The 25,878-nt window shown below is 38.9% G+C and overlaps 1 protein-coding gene across 1 annotated transcript; it reads left to right on the top strand.

Moving 5' to 3' along the window:
• The first annotated feature begins 1,445 nt into the window (after nt 1-1,445).
• LOC149298086 (tubulin-specific chaperone cofactor E-like protein) lies at nt 1,446-22,711 on the top strand. Its single transcript, XM_089487932.1, has 7 exons — nt 1,446-1,578; nt 2,636-2,775; nt 3,707-3,888; nt 4,388-4,644; nt 4,854-4,980; nt 6,714-6,830; nt 22,393-22,711. Exons 1-7 carry the CDS (start codon nt 1,446-1,448, stop codon nt 22,709-22,711), a joined length of 1,275 nt encoding a protein of 424 aa, XP_089344058.1.
• Nucleotides 22,712-25,878: the final 3,167 nt, after the last annotated feature.

The following is a 25,878-nucleotide window of genomic DNA, read 5'->3' as shown; positions in this document are numbered from 1 at the left end:
GTGTATTCTAATGGTTATATTTTAAAATCTCCACTTAATTTTTTAGAGTTACTTTACTACTTAGATGTGCTTATTGGGGTGTTCTGTTGAATCTTTTTATTTTCATTAATTTCTTTATTGTCCATTGCTAAATTTAACAATGATTGCTGCATCAACATCTTGCATTGTCATTAATTATGCTAGTTAATAATGCCAGCCCTCTGCCTGTTTAAAATTGGTTCTCAATTCACTCTTAATCCACCAGAGAGCACTATTGCTGTTAATTACGGTAGTTACGCTTGTATGGTAACATTCGACTTGTGTCAAAGTTACACTGGTAGTTATGCTTTTGGTATATGTATATATTTACTAGGTGTTCAGCACCACGCCCTGCTATATTTTTCCATAACATTAATATGATTGTATGTAATATACATATTTATTGGATGCATAAGAGTCTGGTATGTACAACTAGGCAATTCATCTCATACTCATGGCACGTCCTACCTTGCTCCCTGAGTAAAAACATTAAGCAAAAAATGTTTTTGGTTTTTTTTCTTTTCTTATATTGTCTTAGGCGGTCATCTCATATGTGAGGAAGCATTATAAATTTCATAATTATTTTTACAATTATTATTATTTTTCCCAAGCACCATACGGTAACCAACTAAACTTGTTTACTAGCTCCACAGTTTGATTCTTTCACAACCATACATGTTTGCCAGTAACTATAGTTTTCCATTTGTATTGAGCAGATTTAAACAAAGGTTAGGCAAAAGACACGCTACTGACAAGATTTAGCTTTTCAGTGTTAATAACACCGTTGTTAATAACACTGTTTTTGTAACAATATTACAAAAAAACGAGGTGAAAACAAAATGTAAAAAACCAACACAGGAAAATAAAATATTTTTTTAGTCATACATATGAACTGATTAAAAAAAGTGCTAATATAAATGTAAGTACTCTATACCAGAACTTTACTCTGTAATTCTCTTTAAAATATCATGTATTCCAGAAAATACATTCACTTCAAGCTAAGTACTAAACTCCACACTTATTTGCACACAAGATGAAGATTTGGTATTATTTTCAAATATTTTAACCGAAACTCCTCTGATAATTCCTATTTTAATCTGTTCTTATACTTTCTTAGTTTATTAAATTTTTATATTTGTGTACAATGTAATGTTCCTTTCCCCCTATAAAAAACTCCTATAGCCACCCCACTCTAGTAGTTACTGAGACCATGTTATGTTCCAATTCACCCATTTTCTACCTGGGATTGTGAGTAAAGAAAAATGTCATGTTAGCTATCATGTGTATTGTTTATACACGTTAATAAGGACAAACCGTCTGTTTTTCCGACTAACATGACATAGTGAATTTTAAAAGTCAACAAATATGAGATTAAAAACTCATTATAATATTACAATGTCTCTTGTTCCCTCTCCCAGGAAACGGCAATGGATTTACCATGTGGACGGAGCTTCATGCAGGTTCTTTGTGAAAAATACAGCCCAGAGAATTTTCCATACCGAAGAGGCCCGGGGGCTGGAGTACATGTTCCCCCAGGACCACATGTGTCTCCAATGAAAGGTATAAATAAATAAAATAAAGGCAGAAAATATTTATATACACAGTTTTCCAGGTATAGCCTTCATATTTGTTGAGTATGTCCAATGTCTAAGTTACATTGGTTTATAATTAATAGATATCATATCTAGTGGTGATATAAAAGAAACAATCGTCCATCTAGGGTGCCTTTTTATTAATATTTGTTACCTAGTAATTCATAAACCAATCTTAACATCTCAAGCTTTCTTCAATTGAAGAAGTGTGTTTACCATACCCTACTTCCTCTGGAAGTGTTCCAGCTAAAATTATGCTTTATGCATTTCTATGAGTTTAAAAGAAGGGCCTGCTTCTCCTAAACAAAATGACTTATAAGTTGTGAGGGTTTAACAAATATGGAAAAGTAGAATTATGGTTTAACAAAGATGGTAAAATGGAAAAAATACATTTGACCCTTAGGTTTTCAAAACCTGAAGAGGTTACCCAAACTTTACATCATTTGAAATTGAGATGGACAAAAGATAAAGATTCAAGTATATTTAGGATTCTCTGTTACATTTCTCAGCAGAAAGCCTGATGAAGTTGAAAATAATCCGTACCAGAAAATAAAAGATAAGAAACCATAACTTTTGACTGAAAGTTAGCTACAATATCAACGTAGCTAAATTATTATATAATTGCAGTATTGCAAGGGTTAACAGCAGTTACCTTGAAGTAAAAGATGCTTCCTGGTCAGTTGCTCAATGATGCGAAGAGGAGGGGTCATCTGCTGCAGAATATAACATTCTGCAGCAGATGACCCCTCCTCAGAGAGAGGGGTCATCCTGGGCATAATGCAAAAAATGTTTTTATTATTTATTATTATTATTACATTTTTATTACATAACATCACATTGTTTGATTTTTAGATATTTTTGTGACCACCCAGTTAAGGATGACTTGCTGCATTAACTAATATATTTAACTTCATCCAGTTTTTCCTACTTGAAACTAACACTTTTTTAATTTGCATAGGATGACAGTGTAGCTTCCTTTTCACAGCAAAGCAGTGAATATTTACCTCTATTTTCTGATCTTTCAGACCGACTTAATCTTCCCAGTGTCCTGGTCCTCAACAGCTGTGGTATTAGCTATGCTGGAGAAGAGAGTGAGATTGCTGCATTCTGCTCTCATGTATCAGAGCTGGATCTTTCTGATAATAAACTTGATGACTGGCAGGAGGTGAGAATGCCTAAAGGATTGTTATTTACACCTTATATGTGTACAGTGGAAACAATCATCTAAGATTATAGTTCTCAGGATCTGCATGAATATTGTGGTCTTTGTAAAGGTGGAGTAACAGGAAATTGATTTACATATGCTAGTTTTGCCTCTTTTGGGCACAAATCTAACCTTACATTGCAAGTAGTGAAATAGTTCCTTACTTTTAAACTAAATATCTTCAAAAAGGTAAAACAGAATGCTTAAAAACAAAATGTACAAGCTAAATGCTGTTTTAATAAATTACATCATATGTGTTAACAGCTGTGAGGCTGGCAAACCAAACTATTGTTATTTCACACAAAAGTTAAAAAACAGACATAATGGCAAGTACATACATAAGTTTTGAGGCGTGGCTGTGGCTCTGTGTTGGGTCAGAAGTAGGCTAGTGCCCATCCTAAATACATCACAGGCTTAATGCACATAGGGAAAAAAATTGAAGAATTACATTTATTTGGAGTTATATGGGGTGGGTCTTAGGTGTCCATGTCACGTGTTAGGTTTCTATGAATAAGGGAGTTTTTAGTAATAATCCAAATCATCTATTCTTGTGTTATCTTCTAATCTTCTATTTTTTTTAAATCTTCTTGGTAATTAGGAGCAATTATTGCCCACTCTAGACCAGAATACAAAAATAGTTTAGTTCTAAGAAGATTTTTTAAAATATAATCAAAAATATAATCAAATATGTAATCACTATTTAATGTATGTAAACAGGGGTTTGAGTTTGCGCAACACCTTTCATCTTTATTCCATTTAGTATATTGATCATTGGAAGAGGTACTATTCATGCTATAAGCGGAAGTATGTTTTATTTAGTATTACATTGAGCATGATAAGGTGGACCACACTTTTAACTAAGTCCCTTTTTTATTTTGCTTATCAAAACCAGGTAAGCAAGATTGTGTCCAATGTTCCCCAGTTGCAGTTCCTGAATTTGAGCTCAAATCCTCTGCATCTGTCAGTTCTCGGCCGGGCTAGTGCTGTAACATTCTCTGGTATCCGTAAGCTGGTCCTCAATAATTGCAAAGCATCATGGGAAACAGTACACACACTGCTGATGGAGATCCCAGAGTAAGCATACAATTATTGTGGGTGAGATGGGAATTTTAGTGTACCATGGGATGGCTTTTTCAATCACGCTGACAGACACAAACAAATCCATTGCAGGCATATTTTGGGGAAAAGTAGGCAGAACACATATTCATATTTGCAGAACTTCTGTACGTGTTGTGAGTTAATTTGCACATTAGAATTTTTAGTTTATTTATTGCACACCGACATGTCGATTACTGCATACCATCACTCATTTCATTATAAGCAGGAGAGAGTCTTGACTGTTAAATGTCTACATCCAAAACAATAAAAAATGATTTACCTAAATGTCTACATGCACCATTTATTAAGCTTTGACTTATGGGGAAACTTGTCTTGGGTCTGTATCAGGGTATCCTACTTAAGAATGTTATCGTGATTGTACACTGTTAGGATTAGTAACCTATTCAAGTCTTGTAATAAATTGTATATGTAAATAGACTGAGTAGACGAGTGAGACTTGTATTCTCTCTTTCAGATTGGAAGAACTGTTCTTGTGCCTTAATGATTATAAAACAGTGTTATGTTCATCTGTTTGCTTCCGATCCCTAAAGCTGCTCCATATAACTGACAATAACCTCCAAGACTGGTCAGAGGTCCGCAAGTTGGGAATAATGTTTCCATGTCTGGATACCCTTGTTCTTGCAAATAACAACATCTCAGCCATCGATGATTCTGAAGACTCTCTACCACGACTCTTTCCAAACCTCCGATCAATAAGTCTCCATAAATCTGGTGAGCTATAGGTAGTGATAACTTGACACTAATTAATATGTATAGCTGTTGCAACAGTAATGTTTCAGCCCCAATCAGTATACAACTATTTATAAAGTGAATTTTTTGTTTTGGTGCACATACTGCACCTAAAAATTTTTTGACTTTTGAATCGTTCGCTAGTCTTCTTCAAAATGTTGTTTATCTACATTACTGTGTTTTCGTTTTAGGTTTGCATTGTTGGGAAGACATTGAAAAATTAAACTTTCTACCAAAACTTGAAGAAATAAGGTTATTAGGTATTCCTTTGGTTGAGCCATATAGTACAGAGGAGCGCAGGAAATTAGTAATAGCAAGGTATGTTGTGCAAAACACACACATCAAAAATTTGATGTTTTTATCTGGTCCCTTCTACACTACACACCTTTTCACAAACAACAATAGGAACAAGACAAACTTTTTTCATTGACTTTAATATTAAGTTAAAAATATTTAAAATATTTAAAAATATTAAGGCTAATAAAGTGGTGGCATTGAAATGTCCCCAACTCTCCTTTTAATTATTCTTTTGAACAAGGTAAAACTAATAAATATACCACTGGTTAACATTTCCATACTGTTTAAAATCAATTCCTATGAGATACATCTAGTGTTTCATCTTGCATCATGGAACCTCTTCTTTTTTCTGTAGTTATATCAAGTCAACCGCTGCAAAATATCTGAATATTTAACTAATACATATTTAGCAAACAAAGACCATGTGAAGTGCTTAAGATCACAATAGCATGCTGTACCTGGTGCCATGCTTCTTTCAGAGGTGGAACGCCGGGAGATAACATCTTTAATAAATTTTTTGCACTATACACAGGTTTATGTGCATATTCTAACAGATGGTTTCACTTTGATTTTAAATAAAATAAGGACTGTTGATCCTGCTGTGTCAGCATGATCTTGACTAAACCAATATATATATTTTTTTTTATTTGTGAGTGTCCATAATGGCCAAGATTAGTTGCCTTAGAATAGTGCAGTATTTCCCCATTTTAGAAAAATTTGGGGTCTAAAAATTGGGTGCGTCCTATACAGTGGTGGTAGATTTTTTAATTTTTTTTTTTTTACTAGAAAGGGGACCTGCTGCTTACCTGTTTTGCTCAGCAGCGTCTCTTGATCCGTCACGGCGAAACAGGCACCCAGTGGAGTCACGTGAATGCGCATCGCATCACATGACTCCGCTCAGTTCCTGTTCCTGCTTGAGCAACGCAGAGGGAAACAGCGGGCCCCCACGGAAGTCTGCTTTAAAATTAAGGTGCGTCTTATACTTGAGGAAATACGGTAATCATGGCTAAATACAGGTTTCTTAGCAGGTTAGTGTGACTGTACCTCGAACAAGACAATGGCTAATAGTCTTACTTGAGCATATTTGTCAAGTTAGTTAATCTTGGCCTGTGCTCAATATTATGAGATACATTTATCCCCCAGTAATAATCTACATATTTCAATATAGGACTCAATTTGGTTACATGGAATAAAATTATCTCTGGAAATTAAATACCCTTTCTCCCATGCAGCACAACAGAAAAATCTGAGCCAAAATACATTGATATAAGTTTATCAAATATTTATTTTCAGACACAAAGAATGTGTGTGTTATATACAGTCTGCTTTTTTAACATGTGCATAACATTTTCTTGTAAAACTGATGTGTAAAGCAGTGGAAATTATAGGTTTACAAATCCAACTCGGTTCATTGATCTAATGGCAAAACAGTCTTATCTGTATAGGCCCACGGTATTATGAAGGCAAACATTTATTAATTGTGCATATTATTGTCAAACCTGTCTCTGCTAAGCAAAATTGATCATGTACAAATCATGAAAGTAAAGGCTGATTAATATACATTCTTCTTTAGCTCTTTCTAATTAGTGCCTGCCTTGGATAATATCAAAACATTTAAGCATTTTGGCAAAGAGATCTGAGAAAGAAAGCATATTGGTTTCATTAAAGACAGATAAGCACATTCTCTTCTCCTTCAGTTTTGTTGCAGTTTAACGGTGGCCTAGCTAATCTTTTCCTCTCATGTGAACTCCTAGATTGCGGTCTGTTTCTAAACTGAATGGCAGTGTTGTCACAGAGGGTGAAAGAGAAGACTCAGAGAGATTCTTCCTGCGTTACTATATGAATCTCCCAAAGGAAGACGTTCCATTAAGGTGAGACCTTGAACAAAAGGCTAATGAAAGCGAGAGCAAATGATATCAGTAGAGACTGATGCCTAGACACAATTTACTTTCTTGGGTTGAGGGAATGCTCCATAGTGTATGGAAAAAAGATCTCATATTGGTCAGGTGGTATAATAGTGACTATTGTAGTCATCTCATATCTTATCCTTCAGTCAGAGTGATCAAATCCAGGAAGCCTGTTAACTTATACCATTTAATTAGATGCATACTGATGAAAGATGTCAGTCTTGTTATGTATAGGTCTGGTTACTTAGTTGCTTCCTCTATAAGGGATTGACAGCCATTGAACTGCTTAAAATTTTAATTTAGATGGCTGTTGTGAAATAATACAATGTTTTTTCAGAATTAATCATAAGCACAATTTTAAGTGAAGGCAAAAGCTAGGTAATGCTTTCAGTCAATAAAGATCAGCATAAGACAGAAATCAGAGATGTTTTATAGTTGTAGCTTAATCACAGGTTAGACAAATTTTTCACTAAGTAGAACTTACCTTTAAATGTCACAAAAAATGGATGTTGTCACTTGGTCCCAAAGACGATACATTGTGTTGCATTTTTGTGATACATTTTAGTAGACAATGTTCCGAGCAAGATGAAAAGTTACACAACAATCAATTAACTGTTTTAACCCCTTCAGTACCGGGACGTACCTGGTACTTCCTGGTTAACAGTCACTGGTAGACCGGGACGTACCAGGTACGTCTCCTCCAAAAAACGCCCCCACAATCGCGGTGATCGTGGGGGCGCTGCTGCTGCTGTCTGCCCAGGACTCCTGGGCAGACAGCACAGCCTGTCTAAGACCGCCCCCAAGCCTACGATCGCTCCCACGGAGTGATTTTGTAGGCAGAGACAGAGATTGCAGAAAAATCTGCAATCGCGGTTTCAGCTGCCACATGCAGCTTCAGGGAAGCGGGGGGGGTGTTGAATGGGTCACCACACAAGTGTGGGGACCTGATCCAACACCCCCCTGCTGCCTGATCGCTCCATGAGAGTGTCAGTGCAGCGTTAACCCCTTCAATGCCGCGATCGCGGCATTGAAGGGGTTAATTCCCGTTTTGTAGGGGGCTCTGCTGCTGGTGGTCTGCCTGGAAGCCCAGGCAGACCAGCAACAGCAAAACCGACCCCCCAGAAGTCCTCTGATCAGTCCTGTAGGACTGATCAGAGAGACTCCTCCCCTACAATCTCCAGTCTATTGGAGATTGTGTACCAGCTGCCAGAGGCAGCTTCAGGGACAGGGAGACAGGGTTCTTTGGTCTCATGTGGAGACCAGACCCCCCCACCCTTCCTCAGTTAACCCCTACCCCACCTCTTCCTCAATTAACCCCTTCAATGCTGCGATTGTGTATGACCCCCATCGCAGCATTGCAGGGGTTAATATTAGTCCCCACAAGCTTGTGGGGACTAAATATCAGTCAATGCTGTGCTTCAATGGAGCATCAGCATTGAAAGAGTTAAAAAAAAAATTGTAAAAAAAAATAATAATAATAATAAAAATAAATTAAAAAAATTAATAAAATAATAATAATAAAAAAAAATAACAGCACTGACCTGAAAGTCCAGGGTGCTTCCAGGTCAAATGCTGGGCTGGGCTGATCAGATCGCTCCTGGCCAATAGGAGTGATCGGATCATTATGGCAGCCCACGGATGACCCTGCTCTACAAAGAGAGAGGGGTCATCTAGGGTAATTATGAAAAAACACAAATTTTTAATAAATGAAATAATCATAATTATTACCTGATCACTTGTCGGTGACATTTTAAGTCACTGATTATTGATCGGTCTCCCTGATTGATGTCAGCGGCCTAAACCTGTCACTTACAAGTAATCTGATGAAAAAAAATATTTAAAAAAATGTAAATGCGCATGTTCCAGTTTTGCCCCGATAGCTTCCTCAAAAAATGCATGAACCATGCATGTGAGGTCTTGTTGGAATCAGGGGATCTTGGTGAACAAAATGTGGTGTTTTCTTCCACTGTTGCACTTATGGTGTGCAAGAAATTCAGTGCAACATTGAAATGTATGCGTTAAAAAAGCAGTAAAATAATTTCCCTGTGAAGTTTGGCAGACATAAGTGAAGAAATGGCTAGCTGAAAACTGTCAAAACTACCCTAGTTGAACACCTTGACTTGTCTACTGTTCATAAATATATACTTTTATGGGGTAATTTACAGTGGGGGGCTTCTAAAATGTCCCAAATGGGATATGGGCCCAGGAAACCAATTTCTGAAAATTCCAAATGTGAAAAACGAAAATGCGCATGTTCCAGTTTTGCCCTCATAGCTTCCTCAAAAAATGCATGAACCATGCATGTGAGGCCTTGTTGGAACCAGGGGATGTTGGTGAACACAATTTGGTGTTTTTTTCTGCAGTTGCACATATTCTATACAAAATATAATATGAAATCTAAAGCAACATTGCAACATATGCAAAAAACAAAAAAAAATATAAAAATACCTCAAAATTTGGCAGCAATTGGCGATAAAATCCCTGTTTGAAAAGTGTCAAAATGACCCTAGTTGTACACCTTGACTTATCTACTTTTCCTAAACATATAATTTTGGGGGGATAATCAGCATCTGTGACAACTATTGCAATTATTAGACTACCATGCCAAATTTGAAAAAAATAACATTTCAAAAACGTGATGCATGCCTTGCAATATTTGCCCTATACTGGTCAAAATAGATAAAAATCCTGGCCATGTTGGGTGGTTTCCAAATCAGGACAACTTAATGAATATACTTGGGATAATTTTTTCCCATTGGTTCAATGTGTGTACAATTTGTATGTATACAAAACTGTAAAAAAATGCGTTTTTTTCATTTTTTCCCCACTTTTTCCAGTTTATTTCAAACAAAACAATGTACTACCCAGCTTAATATGGTTTCAAATGAAAGCCCTACTTGTGCTGAAAAAAAACAATATATGATTTGTGTGGGTGCACCAATTGATAAGAGAGAAATTACAGTTGAAGGAAGACACAAAAACGGCTCCGGTCCTTTAGCGACACGTTAGTATCAAAATCCCGGTCCTGAAGGGGTTAAAGCATTCAAATCATCTGTATTCCAGTGCAAAATAAACAAGCTGGAATATGTTCTCTGTAAAATAGCCAAAAGCCAAGAAACGAGATATTTTTCGGATGTATGTAAAAGTAATTTTAATTGAAATATTAAAGCAAATTGAAAATGAAAAAAAGCTCTAGTTTTTTGCATGTTGTATCCAATGTGTTTCCCCTTTATACCCCTGAGGTTGTGAAGTTTAGCAAAACGTGTTTGGTATGCAGCATGACAGCTATAGGGTATCCCTTCCAAATCCTGCATTTTACAGTTACAATAGGTAACCTAGGCATTGTTGTTTGCAAATTAAAATAAGAAATATACTTGTATTAGAACCCCGACATAAATGTATGCTATGGAAGCAGGTGGTTGGCAAGAGGGTTTCAAAATACAAAACCAATTAATATGCACATTTTGTCATTTATATCTTATTGTTTAAAGTAAAATAATCTTATTGTAAATCAAATATCTTCACAGGAATTAAAAGCTGGTACTTAATGTCTGTGCACAAAATATTTGAACTTTTGGCCCTTTCAATGCCATCCAGATATTTCAGAGGCAGATCAAGGTCAGGTGGGGCCCTGGGGCAATACTGTTACAAAGGGACCCCTCCAAAATAATTTGTTTATATATACACAGTACTGTTCAAAAGTTTTAGGCAGGTGTGAGAAATTCTGTTGAGCAAGAATACTTTCAAAAAAGACATATAAATAGTTTGTTTTCATTATTAAACAAAAGTCAAAGTAAGTGAACAGAGGAAAAATCTAAATCCAATCAATATTTAGTGTGACCATCCTTTGTCTTCAAAACAGCATTCCCAGGAATCCTAATTAGGGGACAGGGAGGGAACCACAGAACATGGGGACTATCATGCAAAGCAAGAACACACTCACTCCACCCCCCACATCTACATTTAGGACCCCCTCCCAGCTTGCCTATCTTTGTTGGCTAAGGAGGAGGCTCATCCCTGTTGGTCTAGAGGCTGGTCTGTTCTGTTGCTCCCTCCCAGTCATAACATTCGACCTGCATCTGAGCACCAGGAAATGATGTCATATCGCTCAGCATATGCTGATGGCCACACTTACTTCTATCAGTCCCTGCATGTACAGTTGATTGAGGGACTGATCAGTGGGGTGAGAGAGGGCCTGCCGGCTCAACAGTATACTTGGCCCAGGGGACAAATGCCGCTTCAGGCATGTAGTGAAAGAAATACCTAGTCCATGGGAATAGGTATTATTGGCACTTTCAATTACAGGGTCTATCCATTATTCCATTTTGGATGACAACACTCAGCCAAGCACAGTGCTCGATGACAATTGTAGTGGTCTAAATATGTTGAGGAAATGCAATGAGTGCGTAGAGCAAAATAGTATTTGATAAAATGAAGTGGCATATAAATGGGAAAACATGCAGATGAAGGCATTTTACAGATAGTCATGGCAGTGGAAAAGGGCACCCAAAAGTCACTTTTCATCAGCGATGTTACTATTTCATGGGTGTGGTTTTGAAGGGAGGAATATATAATAGGTAGTAGACCTAAATATGCTTGACTCATGTATTAGCCAGAGGGTAACTTCTTGCTTGATGCAACTGCAAAACAAGTGCGACCAGCAAAGATTTCCGTGGCGCTGTAATGATTGTAAACAAATGTTTGCTTTCATTGTATTAGCTTCATTGTTGGTGTCTATACGCTATGTGAACATAATATTTGTGGACAATTTTGATGTCTTGTCTCCAATCTGGTTTTGTTTAGAGGCACAAAATGGTGCTTTTCGCATAACAACTAGCACTTACATAGATCTGTACTTCACAAGGCTCTTGTTGTCCTATTTATAGTATGTGGGGAAAGTGCACTTTGCAAATGATATGACCTCTAATAAGATGCAAATCCCTGCATACAACTGATAAGATAAGTAAGATTTGTCTACTTCTATTAAATGGCCCTTAATATGACAAATGCATTTACTTTTAATGAAGCCTCTTTGTCAACTTAATTTCTTGACACTCATAGTTCGGTATGATGCACAGAACAATTAGCTAAAAATGGCAATAATAATAATGATAAGGCCTGCAACCATAGGGCAGGGCGGCATGAGGTTGTGGGGGCAAATAAAGGTCACTGTTATAATAGCTAAGTATAGGCTGTGGGGTCATTGAAGGGTCAGGTAATTCAATAAAAAAAAATAAAAAAATGTGAAGCTTATATAATTTTGTTTGCGTTTGCGCATGCGCTAGCGCTTTGCCGCGTTTTTTAAGTGTCGCGTGCGGCCGCGTGCCTGCCTCGCGGGTGCTTTGCGCGGCGCAATGGGCGGGAAAATCACCTATAAATAGGTGGTTTTTGACGGACTAATTTCACTTACCTGGCTTTCAGCGGAGCCGATACTGCACTGACCTCTGAGTCTGGTGAGCAGTGGCGAAGCTGACAAGCTGAAGAAGCGATGGAGCAATTAATGAAGATGCTGCAGGAACGGGTTGCCGAGCAGGGAGGAGAGGAATGGCTTCGCGGTTGTCTTCAAGCTTCTTCATTTGAAGACGTGATGGTTCCTGCTAATCCGAGCGGAGCTGAAGACGAAGTGGCTGAGGAGGAGCCGGAGGAAGCTTTTATACCGGCGAAGGTCCCGCAAGATGGCGCTCTCTCGCGGGATAACGCCGGGTCAGTGGAAACAGCTGATCGGGTCATGGTTACGTCGGACAGACGTTGCAGACCCGGAAGAAGAGTGTCTGACTCCGTTCAGATGAAGAAAAGGCCCGCTTCTCGGGTGAAGGAGGTGGCAAAAAGATCCAAGTCCGTGCAGGACCCGGGTGAGGGCTGCAGCAGCCATACGAGCAGCCGGGGCAGGCGTCTGTCACAGGCTGTTCCAGCTGCTGCAGAACATCTTGAGTCTGGACGAAGAGATGAAGGCAGAGCTGGTGAATCTGGTGAGTCTTTTGGTTTGCCTGACAATTCTTTTAATGATGCTGTTTCAGCTTTAATGGTTATTTTAAAGGGTTTGCAAAAACAAAGTCCAGCTCAGGCTTGGGTGCAGAATGACAATGTTGGTCGGAGTGACAATGTTGGTATAAGGAGTAGTGTAGTTCATGAAGCCTGCATGAAGGAAGTTATGTCATGTGAGGTTTCTCCTTTGGGTTTTCATTTAAGTAAAAGTGTTAAAGAGAAAATTTGGAACAATGAATATTTGGACATTTTATCGTTATTACCTGCGTCAAAGGATTTTTTAATGAAGCAAGATAAGGATGAGGACCGGCGTAGGCCGGTAGTGAGATCTTTTAACAATTGGCTACAGGCGTTTTGTATATTTTCAAGTGTCTATTGCGAGAAGCATAAGGACAGCAGTGCAGGTCTTTTTCAACATCTTGATGCGGTTTTAGAGGCTTACAAAAATTTTGGAGGCTTAGCGTGGTTTCATTATGACGAGACTTTTAGACAAAAAATGTCTGTTCACAAAAATTTGAAATGGGGGATGAAGGATGTAGGCTCGTGGGTAAGCATTATGCTACCACAGAAAAATGTTAGCAGTTTTAGGTCAATGAGTAATGTGTCACAACCTAATAGACAGAAAGGTTTTTGTTGGTCCTTTAATGAGAGTCAATGTAAGTGGCCCAATACTTGCAAGTTTAAACATGAATGTTCTGTTTGTTCGGGTAATCACCCGGCTTTCCGTTGTTTTCGCAAAAATTTGTTCCATGCAGGAAAAGACCTTCCAAAAGGCAATGACGCCGGTGAGGGTAGCAAGTCTGCTCCCCTTTTTAGGCAGATATCCAAACCGACAGATAGCTAAATTGCTTTATGGTGGTTTTAATGAGGGTTTTCAGATTCCTATCTATGATAAGGAAGGTACTGTTTGGGTTGATAATTTGAAGTCAGTTAAGTTGAATGAAGATGTAGTAAGAGATAAAATAGGTAAAGAGTTGCGTTTAGGTAGGATTGAGGGTCCTTTCACTGAGCCTCCATTCTCTGGCTTTCGTTTATCACCGCTTGGTCTAGTACCCAAAAAAGAACCTGGTACTTTTAGGTTAATTCATCATTTATCATTTCCGCATGGTAGTTCCTTAAATGATGAAATAATAAAAGAAGATTTTTCTGTACATTACGCGTCTTTTGATGATGCTCTTAGATGGGTTAGATTGATGGGCAAAAATGCATTGTTGGCTAAAGTTGATATAGAAGCGGCTTTCAGGTTGCTTCCTATACATCCCAATTGTTTTCGTTCCTTAGGTTTCCAATTTAATAGTTTATTTTACTTCGATAAATGTTTGCCGATGGGTTGCGCAGTATCTTGTTTTTATTTTGAGGCGTTTTCAACATTTTTAGAGTGGGTTTTTAAGGATGTTTCAGGTTTTGAATCAGTGGTACATTATTTGGATGATTTTTTATTTATTGGTAAAGCAGAGTCTGATGATTGTTTGTTTATGCTTAATACGTTTTTACAGTTAACTGATAGTTTTGGCGTCCCGTTAGCTAGAGATAAGACTGTTTTTCCGGCTACAGAATTGCAATTCTTAGGAATTGTGATTGATACTGGAAATATGTGCTTTAGGCTGCCTGATGATAAGATTAAGAAGTTGAGATGGTTTGTTGCTAAGGTTTTAAGTAGTCATAAGTTGAAGGTTAAGGAATTTCAGTCATTGTTAGGGATGTTTAATTTTGCTTCCAGGGTGATGCCGATGGGTAGGGTTTTCTCTAGGCATATTGCGAGAGCTATTTCAGGGAAAAAGATGCCTCATCATAGGGTCCGGATCACTAAACAGATAAAAGAGGATCTTAAAATCTGGGATTTGTTTTTGAGTGATTTTAACGGTTCTGCTATTTGGCAGGAAGATTTTGTGGATAGTGATGCTATGGAATTTTATACTGACGCTGCGGGAGCTACGGGTTTTGGAATATTTTGGAGTGGGCATTGGGCAGTTGCTGAGTGGCCGATCACGTGGGTGGAAGCTGGTTGGACTAAGAATATGGTTTTATTAGAATTATTTCCAGTTGTAGTGGCATTTGTAATATGGTCTCAACATTGGGTTAATCGGCGGATTCTGCTTCACTGTGATAATATGGGTGTGGTTTGGGTGGTTAATACTTTGAGGGCTAAATCGAGCCCCGTAATTAATTTATTGAGACATTTAGTGTATTTATGTTTAAAAGGTAACATATGGCTTAAAGCTAAACATATTCCTGGTAGTAGGAACGTTTTAGCTGATGCACTGTCTCGTTTTAATTTTAAGCTGTTCAGGACGTTGGCACCGCAAGCGGACAGAGACGGTCTTGTAATTCCGGAGTCGGTTTGGGATCTAACTTCACCCTGCTGAGTGATCTGTTGGTGAAATCTGTATCAAAAAATACATGGGAGATTTATTCCAAGGCTTGGAAGGCTTGGACGGTTTTTGTTCAACAAAGGGATTTGGATATTTTTGAAGGGAGTGTGGATGGAGCTTTATCGTTTGTGCTTAGTTTGATTGATAAGGGTACTGCTAAGTCTAGTATAGATAGACATTTATTCGGTGTAGCTTTCTTTTTTAAATTAGCTGGTAAGCAGCACTCATTTCGTGATTTCATTATTAAGCAGGTGCTTAAGGGTTATAGTAATTACACTAGGAGGCCTGATAACAGGAGACCTTTGTCATCCAAGGTTTTACAAAGTCTGATAAGTATTTTGTATAGAATTTGTTGGGATGAATTTGAATGCGTTTTGTTTAAAACAGCTTTTGTGGTGGCCTTTTTCGGAGCGTTTAGAATTAGTGAATTGGTGGCACATAATAAGTTTGGCGGATCTGGGTTGCGGGATAGAGATGTTATTTGTGATGTGAATTTGAAATTGTTTGTCAGGGCTTCTAAAACAGACAAGGATACCAAGGGTTGTTGGGTTATATTAAATAGGTTGGTGGGTTCGGATATTTGTCCTGTTAGAGCTGCAGAGGTTTTTAATGAAGTGCGGCCTGAGGTTAGAGGAAATTGGTTGGTGCACCGGTCTGGGTTACCCTTAACTAGGTTCCAATTTAGAAGGGTTTTGGAGTTAGGTTTAAAGGAATTGGGTTTAGCTAATGAAAGATTTACGTCACATTCTTTCAGGATTGGTGCCGCTACTGAAGCTGCTTTACTAGGTTTAGACCATTCAATTATTAAGAGGTTGGGGAGGTGGCAATCTGACCGTTTTAAAATATATGTTAGGCCAAATTTATTATAAAGTGTTATATTTTTTAGCTGGTTAACTCTACATTTTTTGCAGGTCGAGCAACTTTTATAGTTTGGATTGTTGGTCATTCTTTCGTATTTTGGGCACAAAGAAGAGCAGCTGCAAGAAGCTATGGAGAGAATTTAGGTTTTGATAAGAATGATATTGTTATTTATTGGTTGGGGGTAAGAGGTTTAAGGGTTAATAATTTGAAAGATTGTCTAGAAGAAGGTATTGCGCATTTTCCATGGCCCAATGCAATTATCATACATTGTGGTGGTAATGACATGGGTACAATGAAGTCATTAGAATTAATTATGTGTTGTAAAAGTTTAATGTTATGTTTAAAAGAATTCTTTCAGGATGTTTTATTGGTTTGGTCTGAGGTTATTCCACGCCTTCTGTGGCTAAAGAGGCCAGAATTAAAGGCGTTGGAAAGGGTACGTCGTAAGTTCAACAGAGCAATGCAAAAATTTATGATTTTGGAAGGTAGTTTTTCTTTTCGACATGCAGATTTGGAAGGAGGGTGTCTGGGTTTTTATAGACAGGATGGCATTCATCTGTCTGATATTGGAAATGATATCTTTAATGTTGACTTGCAGTGTATGGTTGAACAGGCCGTGGTGTGGGGTAGGGCCTCAAATGGTCGTTAGGGCCCATTTGAGGCGGATGGGTGAACTGTAAGTTTAAGTTATGCCGGCTGGCTTTTATGGCGGTTGGCAAGATTAAGTGATTTAAGTAGGTTGCTCTGGGCTTGTGCCAAGGGCTTATTATGTTGTTACAATGGTTGCAAATCAGTTCGCTACATTTGAAGTTGTATGTTTGTTAAACTAAATAAAAGCCACGGCCTGTTTCATCCAAGCATGGTGTTTGTGTTTTATTTATATAGGAATAGTTTATTTTGGTTATATATATATGGTTAATGTCCCTTACAACCTCATGATAAGGCCTGCAACCATAGGGCAGGGCGGCATGAGGTTGTGGGGGCAAATAAAGGTCACTGTTATAATAGCTAAGTATAGGCTGTGGGGTCATTGAAGGGTCAGGTAATTCAATAAAAAAAAATAAAAAAATGTGAAGCTTATATAATTTTGTTTGCGTTTGCGCATGCGCTAGCGCTTTGCCGCGTTTTTTAAGTGTCGCGTGCGGCCGCGTGCCTGCCTCGCGGGTGCTTTGCGCGGCGCAATGGGCGGGAAAATCACCTATAAATAGGTGGTTTTTGACGGACTAATTTCACTTACCTGGCTTTCAGCGGAGCCGATACTGCACTGACCTCTGAGTCTGGTGAGCAGTGGCGAAGCTGACAAGCTGAAGAAGCGATGGAGCAATTAATGAAGATGCGCCCTCCCACCCTCCCTGTATTTTATCCTCTTCTTTGTCGTGGCTTTTGTCGGGGTATAGTTATCCTATAGCTTTAGGGTGAACTGTAAGTTTAAGTTATGCCGGCTGGCTTTTATGGCGGTTGGCAAGATTAAGTGATTTAAGTAGGTTGCTCTGGGCTTGTGCCAAGGGCTTATTATGTTGTTACAATGGTTGCAAATCAGTTCGCTACATTTGAAGTTGTATGTTTGTTAAACTAAATAAAAGCCACGGCCTGTTTCATCCAAGCATGGTGTTTGTGTTTTATTTATATAGGAATAGTTTATTTTGGTTATATATATATGGTTAATGTCCCTTACAACCTCATGCAGAGGTAGTCTGAGTATACCTTAAGTGTTAATGTAGTTTTTTTATTTTAGAGATTACCAGGGTGCATGTTAACAAAGACCTAAATACAGTCTTTGCTCACATCGTTTATTCAATAGGATGGGAATCTGCTTCTAAATAATATGCAGCTTTGGTCTGAACCTCTACACAGAGACCAACCTCTCAGCCATCAATGAATCCTTTGTTTGGAGCTTTCCATCTGTACAATGTGAAAAGGAGACACCGAGAAGACTTGTGCAGCCATTAATGGTTGAGTCTTTCCAGTTCACAGAACCAGTGTGCTTTCCCTGGCTGCCTTTTTCTCAGGTTACAGGTTACTGGGCTGTTCTCCCCTGTGCATCGTCAAATTACTGTGCTGAACATTTCAAGGTCTGCCACATACCACACATTTACCAATTTCTAACAATTTCAGCTTAAACAAGTTTATTATATATTATGAATAATAGAGATGTCAAGGGTAGGTTTATCAATATAAGTATGTAATAGTACATACAAGCTTTTCTGTGATCATTTTCAGTATGATTTATCTTTTGTATATCCCATATGTTGTGTGACATTATCAATGGAAAAAAGGTTTAAAGATAGCACCCTTATTATTTTCACAGCATTATTTAATGCCTTTATATGAAATAGACTCTCTTCTATTGTTTGTATTTCTTCCAGTAAGTTCCAACTTTTGTTTCATAATCTTCTTCTACTTTGACATTTTACTTCAATGTACTAGCTTTAAAGGGACATTCCAACAATATACATTTTATGATATGATAGCCAAGTGTTTCCATTACATTTTTGTGCTGCCCCTTGCAAATGCATGGGGGAATTTTGCAGAATCCACTCATATGCATTTGCCTTTCCGCCACCTCCGGCTATTTGCCATGCTGGACATGAGGTTAGGTTTGTCATGTAGGATCTCTTGACAGGTGATACACTTGCCGCCAGTCAGTTCCAGCATTGGCTCAGCATGTGTTGCAGGGGACTCTGACAAGACTCCCATGCACATATGTACAAACCACTCACATGATGTTAGAGCTGTAAGCAGTCAGTGGCGTGAATCTTTAGACCAAGGGGGCACATTCTGCTTCGTTCTGGAGCTGCCTCTTCTCTCCAAGATAAGTAACCCCTTTTTTTGCGGGCAAAATAAATATGTCTGGGCCTGCTTCAATACATAACATTTAAAAATGTTTATTTGTTAACAAGCTGTTAATTATGGAAGGAGGCATTGGGAGTTTTATTCAAAAATTGATGTTTTAAAATAGGGCATTACATGACAATAAATGACTTGTCATTCTTCTATACTAAGGAGATTCAAGTAGCTTATAAAGGTGACATCATACTTTTACACAAGGAGCTGCTTTGTTGTTAACATTCCTACATTTAAGATAAATCATCAGGGAAATACTAAGCAGATAGTCATCTGCCAAATAAATGTCCTAACAGTTTAACCTCCAGAACTTAAAAAGGCTAATATAAGGTTTCCCTATGTTTCCTATTGTTCTGGATTCTGCAGTATAAATTGTATCTTATAAATTAGTAGCACTGAAACATACTTAGTATTTGCCAAGTGGTAGTAAATATTATAATTGTAAATAAAGGTGATATCAGCAGTCTTAAGTCTTAAAATGTGGGAAAAAGTATAGTTTGCATGAAACAATTTTACTAGACTTTATGTATCGTAATGCTTCAGTAAAGCTTTTCTTATCCAGATGCATGTGTTTCTAAAAAATATTTTAGTATTTTATATAATATGTATATCTGTGTGATTCACACAAAAAAATGCAATGAAAGATAATATGCAAGACACTATACAACTCTGCAGGGTTTATTTATTGAAGGTGAGTTGTAATTTCAGTTAAAAAACTTTATCAAGAGCGGCCTCAGGCAAATTTTTCTTTAAAAAAGCCTGAGCTGGCCCTGCATAATGCATTGTTCAGTGAGTTGCATTTTAGGAGGTCTCATTCATTTAACTATGCACCATACTGAACCAACCAAGCTCTTGTTACAGGAAAAGCTCGCTGATTTGGCCTTTCATAATGGATAGTACTATCAGAAAGCTGAAATGTTTAAGCTCCCACTTTAGCTAATAAAGGTTTGCTTCAGATATCTCCCTGCTAATGTGAGCATTATGGACTTATCTTAGTTTGGTCCACTTTACTTTATTGTACATTTTACTGGCTGATTTAGTTTGTATCATTTTACATTCTGAAATCTGAAAAACAATGCAACCCAGAATTTTCTTATGAAGCATAGGAAAATAGATGGAAGGATACAGAAGTTTGTGATGTTGAATTGGTGATTACATTAAGCAGATTTCTACAGTAAATGAGAAACCTGCCTGCATAAAACTTGTGTGTACTCTTTGAATGTTTGGATATTTAAAATTTCTTGTAACCAGGAGGCTGGACCAGTTCTCTGTGTTTTTAAATTTTTAGCAAGTTTGTAATATTTAGGATCTCAACATTATATACAGCTTACACTTTACAAAAAGAAACTGATACATGATTTTAGGGCTGAAACAACGAATCGATAAAATCGATAATAATCGATAACAGAAATCGTTGTCGACGATTTCCGTTATCGATTAATCGAGTGATCGATTCGTTGTTGGAGCACTCGGCTCCTTTTACTTACCTCCGCGAGCGTTCCCCGCTTCCGCTACACGCGCCTTTTTTTAGTTGCGGTTCGCTCTGTGCGAGTGGCTCCGTTCGCACAGAGTGATTCGCTCTGTGCGAGTGGCTCCGTTCGCACAGAGCGATTCGCTCTGTGCGAGTGGCTCCGTTCGCACAGAGCGATTCGCTCTGTGCGAGTGGCTCCGTTCGCACAGAGCGATTCGCTCTGTGCGAGTGGCTCCGTTCGCACAGAGCGGTTCGCTCTGTGCGAGTGGCTCCGTTCGCACAGAGCGGTTCGCTCTGTGCGAGTGGCTCCATTCCCACAGAGCGGTTCGCTCTGTGCGAGTGGCTCCGTTCGCACAGAGCGGTTCGCTCTGTGCGAGTGGCTCCATTCGCACAGAGCGAACCGCTCTGTGCGAGTGGCTCCATTCGCACAGAGCGAACCGCTCTGTGCGAGTGGCTCCATTCGCACAGAGCGATTCGCGGGGGTGGGGGTGGGGTTTCAGGGGATGCAGGGCAGAGTGGGGGTGGGGGGGCAGGCCAGGGTAGGAGACTGAGTGCAGGGTGGGGGTGGGGATGCAGGGCAGGGTGTGAGTGTGGGGGCAGGGCAGGAGACTGGGTGCAGGGCAGAGTGGGGGTGCAGGGCAGAGTTGGAGACTGGGTGCAGGGCAGAGTGTGAGTGTGGGTGCAGAGCAGAGTGGGTGCAGGGTGTGAGTGTGGGGGCAGGGCAGAATGTGGGGGCAGGGCTGGGTGCAGGGCAGAGTTGGAGACTGGGTGCAGGGGCACAGTGCAAAGTGCTGGGTGCAAAGTGCCAGGGCTGGGTGCAAAGTGCCAGGGCTGGGTGCAAAGTGCTGGGTGCAAAGTGCCGGGTGCAAAGTGCTGGGTGCAAAGTGCCAGGGCTGGGTGCAAAGTGCCAGGGCTGGGTGCAAAGTGCCGGGTGCAAAGTGCCAGGGCTGGGTGCAAAGTGCCAGGGCTGGGTGCAAAGTTCTGGGTGCAAAGTGCCAGGGCTGGGTGCAAAGTGCTGGGTGCAAAGTTCTGGGTGCAAAGTGCCAGGGCTGGGGCAAAGTGCCAGGGCTGGGGCAAAGTGCCAGGGCTGGGTGCAAAGTGCCAGGGCTGGGTGCAAAGTGCCAGGGCTGGGTGCAAAGTGCCAGGGCTGGGTGCAAAGTGCTGGGTGCAAAGTGCCAGGGCTGGGTGCAAAGTGCCGGGTGCAAAGTGCTGGGTGCAAAGTGCCAGGGCTGGGTGCAAAGTTCTGGGTGCAAAGTGCCAGGGCTGGGTGCAAAGTGCCGGGTGCAAAGTGCTGGGTGCAAAGTGCCAGGGCTGGGTGCAAAGTTCTGGGTGCAAAGTGCCAGGGCTGGGTGCAAAGTGCTGGGTGCAAAGTTCTGGGTGCAAAGTGCCAGGGCTGGGGCAAAGTGCCGGGTGCAAAGTGCCAGGGGTGGGGCAAAGTGCTGGGTGCAAAGTGCCAGGGCTGGGTGCAAAGTGCCGGGTGCAAAGTTTCTTGAACAGTAATAGTCCACCTCTTTTCAGAATGTTTGGGGTTATTTTGTTTCATAAATATTGTGTTTGGGTTTTTGTACTTTGAAAATATTGTTTTTTTATTACATCATAACAAAATAAGAATGTTAATGTAAATTTTAAGTTGTTTTTTAACATCCAGTTCATTAAATTATTTTAAATAAACAAAAAATTTGCATATTGTTTTTTTTATCCGATTAATCGATTAATCGAAAAAATAATCGGCCAACTAATCGATTATTAAAATAATCGTTAGTTGCAGCCCTACATGATTTTCTTTTTCCAATTCAAAGTCAGGTTTTCATAATTGTTTAGTTTTAAGGTTAAAAAAAAAAAAAGCTAAAACATATTTCCTCATTATTCTCCAGCATTCAGCAAATTAAATCATCAAAGTAACAGATTTGTTTTCTGATAAATCATAACCAGCCTTTAGTATATTTGTCAAATATATGACTTTTTTCTCCTTTTAATGTTTTCATTTTTCTAGATATCAGGAGCTGGTTGCAAAGTATGGAAAACTGGAACCTTTGGCAGAAGTTGACCTTAGGCCACAGTGTAGAGCAAATGTTGATATTCACTTTGCCGAAAAGGTGGAAAGAATGAGCATTCGAGTAGACCAAACTGTTGCCGAGTTCAAGAAGCAGCTTAAGACTTTGGTGCCGCTATCTAGAAACAACATGCGGGTCTATTATTTAGCCCATGAAGCTCCTTTTGGGCCAGAGGAGATGAAATTAAGTACACGGGCCTTACATTCATACAACGTTCGTGATGGAGATAAATTTTACATAGAACCCAAAATTAAATGATCATGCCTGCTTACTCTTATATGAACATAACAATATGTATATTATACCTGTAATTTGTTTCAATTGCTTTTATATATAAACCTGCACCTTGGCCCCAGTAGTGCACATTTCATTTATTTTAACTAATTTCTTTATACAAACTAGCACCTTGGGCTCACTACTGAGCAGTATACTACTAGGACTGCATTTGGTGTTTAATGGGGTAAAAAAATGTATACAGACCATTCTCCTTACTTGACGAATGAAAGGGTACATTCAATCCATAATAAATGTCTCTCTATACGTGAAAACGAAGTTGGATGACTCAGGCCATATGCAGCAGTGGTTAGCAAATGTTTTGCTATTCAGTACTGTAACCACTGGACTAGCAAATGCAGAATGCTAGAATGTGAATTTTGACCTTCAGTCAAAAATTCAGATTTTATTGTAAGGGATTATTTACTCTTAAATTGATGGATAAACAAGTCTTATTAAGTATTTTTATTTTAGCATTTATAATGCTACTTTAGGACTATATATGCATATTGATTTTATGTAACATACACTCTTACCATTTCTCTCAGTGTTTAAATGAAAGTTATATTTTCACATACATATCTGAAGTACCTTAAGATATTGTAAACCATGAAAAGGGAGGTGTTGTCACAGTTTAATAAAGTACAGCGCCAGACATGTCAATCACAAATTAACAGTGCAACTTGTAATGCTTTAAAATGAGTGCAAAAAAGACTAATAATAATCATAAAAATTTACTCTACAAAGATTGGCTTGATATATTAAAATACTTTTTTGTTAATACCATTTTTGTCTTTTGATTATATACGTAAGTTAGCTTTAAAGTGGCTTTCTTTGGAAGGATCTCAAGGTTTATCTGTTGAGGCACAGGCAAAGTTCCCTTTTACTTATCCTCCTAATGTCCCTTTATCCCATTCTGAACTCTTACATTCCTTTTTTTTTATTTTGTTATATTTTTTGTAATCATGGTGAAAAGAGGTTCACTAGTGAAAATTAATCATTTAATCTTTTTTGTCAGGTTCTGGTTTTTTTTTCCCAGCTTAACAAAAACTAAAAACAGCAACACTTGGAATTAAGCATTTTCAACTCTCATTTCACTCTAAGAGGTCAAAGATATAAGTTCCTAACTTGTTGAAGACAAACAGTGTGATTGAAAAGCACAACAAAAAAAATAACAGATTTACTTGAAAACCAGTGAGCCATTGACCTTAGCATGCTGCAAAAATTCCATAACAGGAATTAAAGATGGGTGTAAGAGTCCTCGCTCTGGCACTCAACATAAACAGAAGCCCGATTCATCTTGCTATTTTAATGTCTAAATGTATCTTTAAATATAGAAGGAGCCTAAAGTTCTGCCTGCTTTAATTGGCCACTATAACATATCTCCAAAAGTTTCAAGTAAATAAAACAAAGTGTGCCATAATTTTGAACTACACTATGTCCAAAGCAGCCGTTTTCAGTCCCATTTGGGAACTCTGATCTCTGACAGCCGGGGAAGGTCTGCGCGATGACAGACAACCCCCGCTTCTAGCCACACCTCCTTCGTGCTGCAGCGGAAGTTGTCTACGCGAATCGCGTAGACATCTACAGGCTGCCCCAGCTACACACCGGGGACTCAGAAGTGCTGGTAAGTGGGGCGGGGGGGGACAGGAGGGTCCAGGTCCCCTGTAGCTGCCGGGGATCTGGATCTTAGTCGTCTCATAGTCAGACCTATTTGAGGTCTGATTATAAGACGAGGGGTATTTTTCAGAGCATTTGCTCTGAAAAAAAACCCTTGTCTTTTAATCGAGCAAATACGGTAATTTGTTGGCTTTAAAGTACTAGGGCAACTTTATCATCCCTGGTCTGGCCCTAGCCATGTTGCATATGTAAAATCTATGTAGTTAAGGTAATGTTTCTCCAAACAAATGCATTTAACATGAAGCAGTAAGAAAATATGGGTTTTTTATGCAAAATCGAAATAAAAAAAATTAGAAGGCATTTTGTATTCTGTGATTGCCATGCCGCTAAAGAGCAATAATATTCACACATAGAAAAAGGCCACAATTAGCTCATGAATATTTTGATAAATAATGTTTTAATAACATATAGAGTGGACTTGGTGTATATAGCTGGAAATAAAATCATCAGAATTTGTTTACTTTGTTCAGGTAACATCCTTTGGATATGTAACTTTGAGTAGTTATTAATAGCATTAGGCAAGGTAAGTAGTTTTGGAGGGTAGAATTGGAACCTACATTCATATTAAGATCAATTTATAATTATTGGAAAACCTGGTAGATTTCTTTAAAATATTAGCTCATTATTCACCAACGTAAGCTGACTAGCAATTCAATTTCATAACACTAAGCGGTTGTAATGCTACATTTCTACAAAACAGGCACCTAACACAAAGGAAGTAATATTATGTCCTCAAATATCTTTAATTGGTAAGGAAAACCCCCAGGCCACATTGCTAGGTCCTCACAGATAGTAACAAAGCAAAACCCTATATACGGTATATATACAGCTTTGTATGTTTCTGATTACAGAGCAAACATTAGAATGGGAAACTCCAGCCATCATATGCACTTTAATGCATGTGATAACTGTGTGGACCCTTTACATTTTCTTGCAAAAGCATGTTGGTATTCTGCAAAATCCCTTCATCCGCATTTTCCCCTTTCACCACTTCTCAGCTAAATACTGTGCAAGAGATTTATTTGGCCAAACACGTCTCCCTGCACTTGATTTACTTACCTCTAGTCAGCTTCAGCGATCTCTTTTTGCTGAGGGCATGGTCTGTTTAGACCTCCTTGCCTTTGTGCAGCCATGGAGAAGGAGGGTGGCTAAAGAACTGCCACTTTTGTGACATGTCAGTGGCTTTTTTATTTTATTTTTTAAAGAACATAAAAAAACATTTTAGCAGATTTGCCGGCTACACCCTTCTCAACAGAAGGCAGACCAAAATCTAGATGTAAATTGGACCCCTCTGACAGAGACCTGGCTCTCACATAGTATCTTCAGGAAGGGTAATTTCTTAGTGAGGGTCATGCACCTGCCTTTCCATTTTGACAAGCGGAGCGGAACGTGGTATGGAGTTGGAACCCGGCAAAGAAGAGGGCCCATCTGGCTTGTCTGGGGCACAGTCTACGTGCCTTTTCAAAGTATTC

The sequence above is a fragment of the Sceloporus occidentalis genome, unplaced genomic scaffold (assembly GCF_023333645.1).
Source record: "Sceloporus occidentalis isolate IW3139 unplaced genomic scaffold, rSceOcc1.0.p SCAF_35, whole genome shotgun sequence".
In the NCBI taxonomy this organism is placed as follows: Eukaryota; Metazoa; Chordata; class Lepidosauria; order Squamata; family Phrynosomatidae; genus Sceloporus; species Sceloporus occidentalis.
The sequence above is the reverse complement of the archived record's forward strand: the minus strand, read 5'-3'. Positions and strand labels throughout refer to the sequence as shown.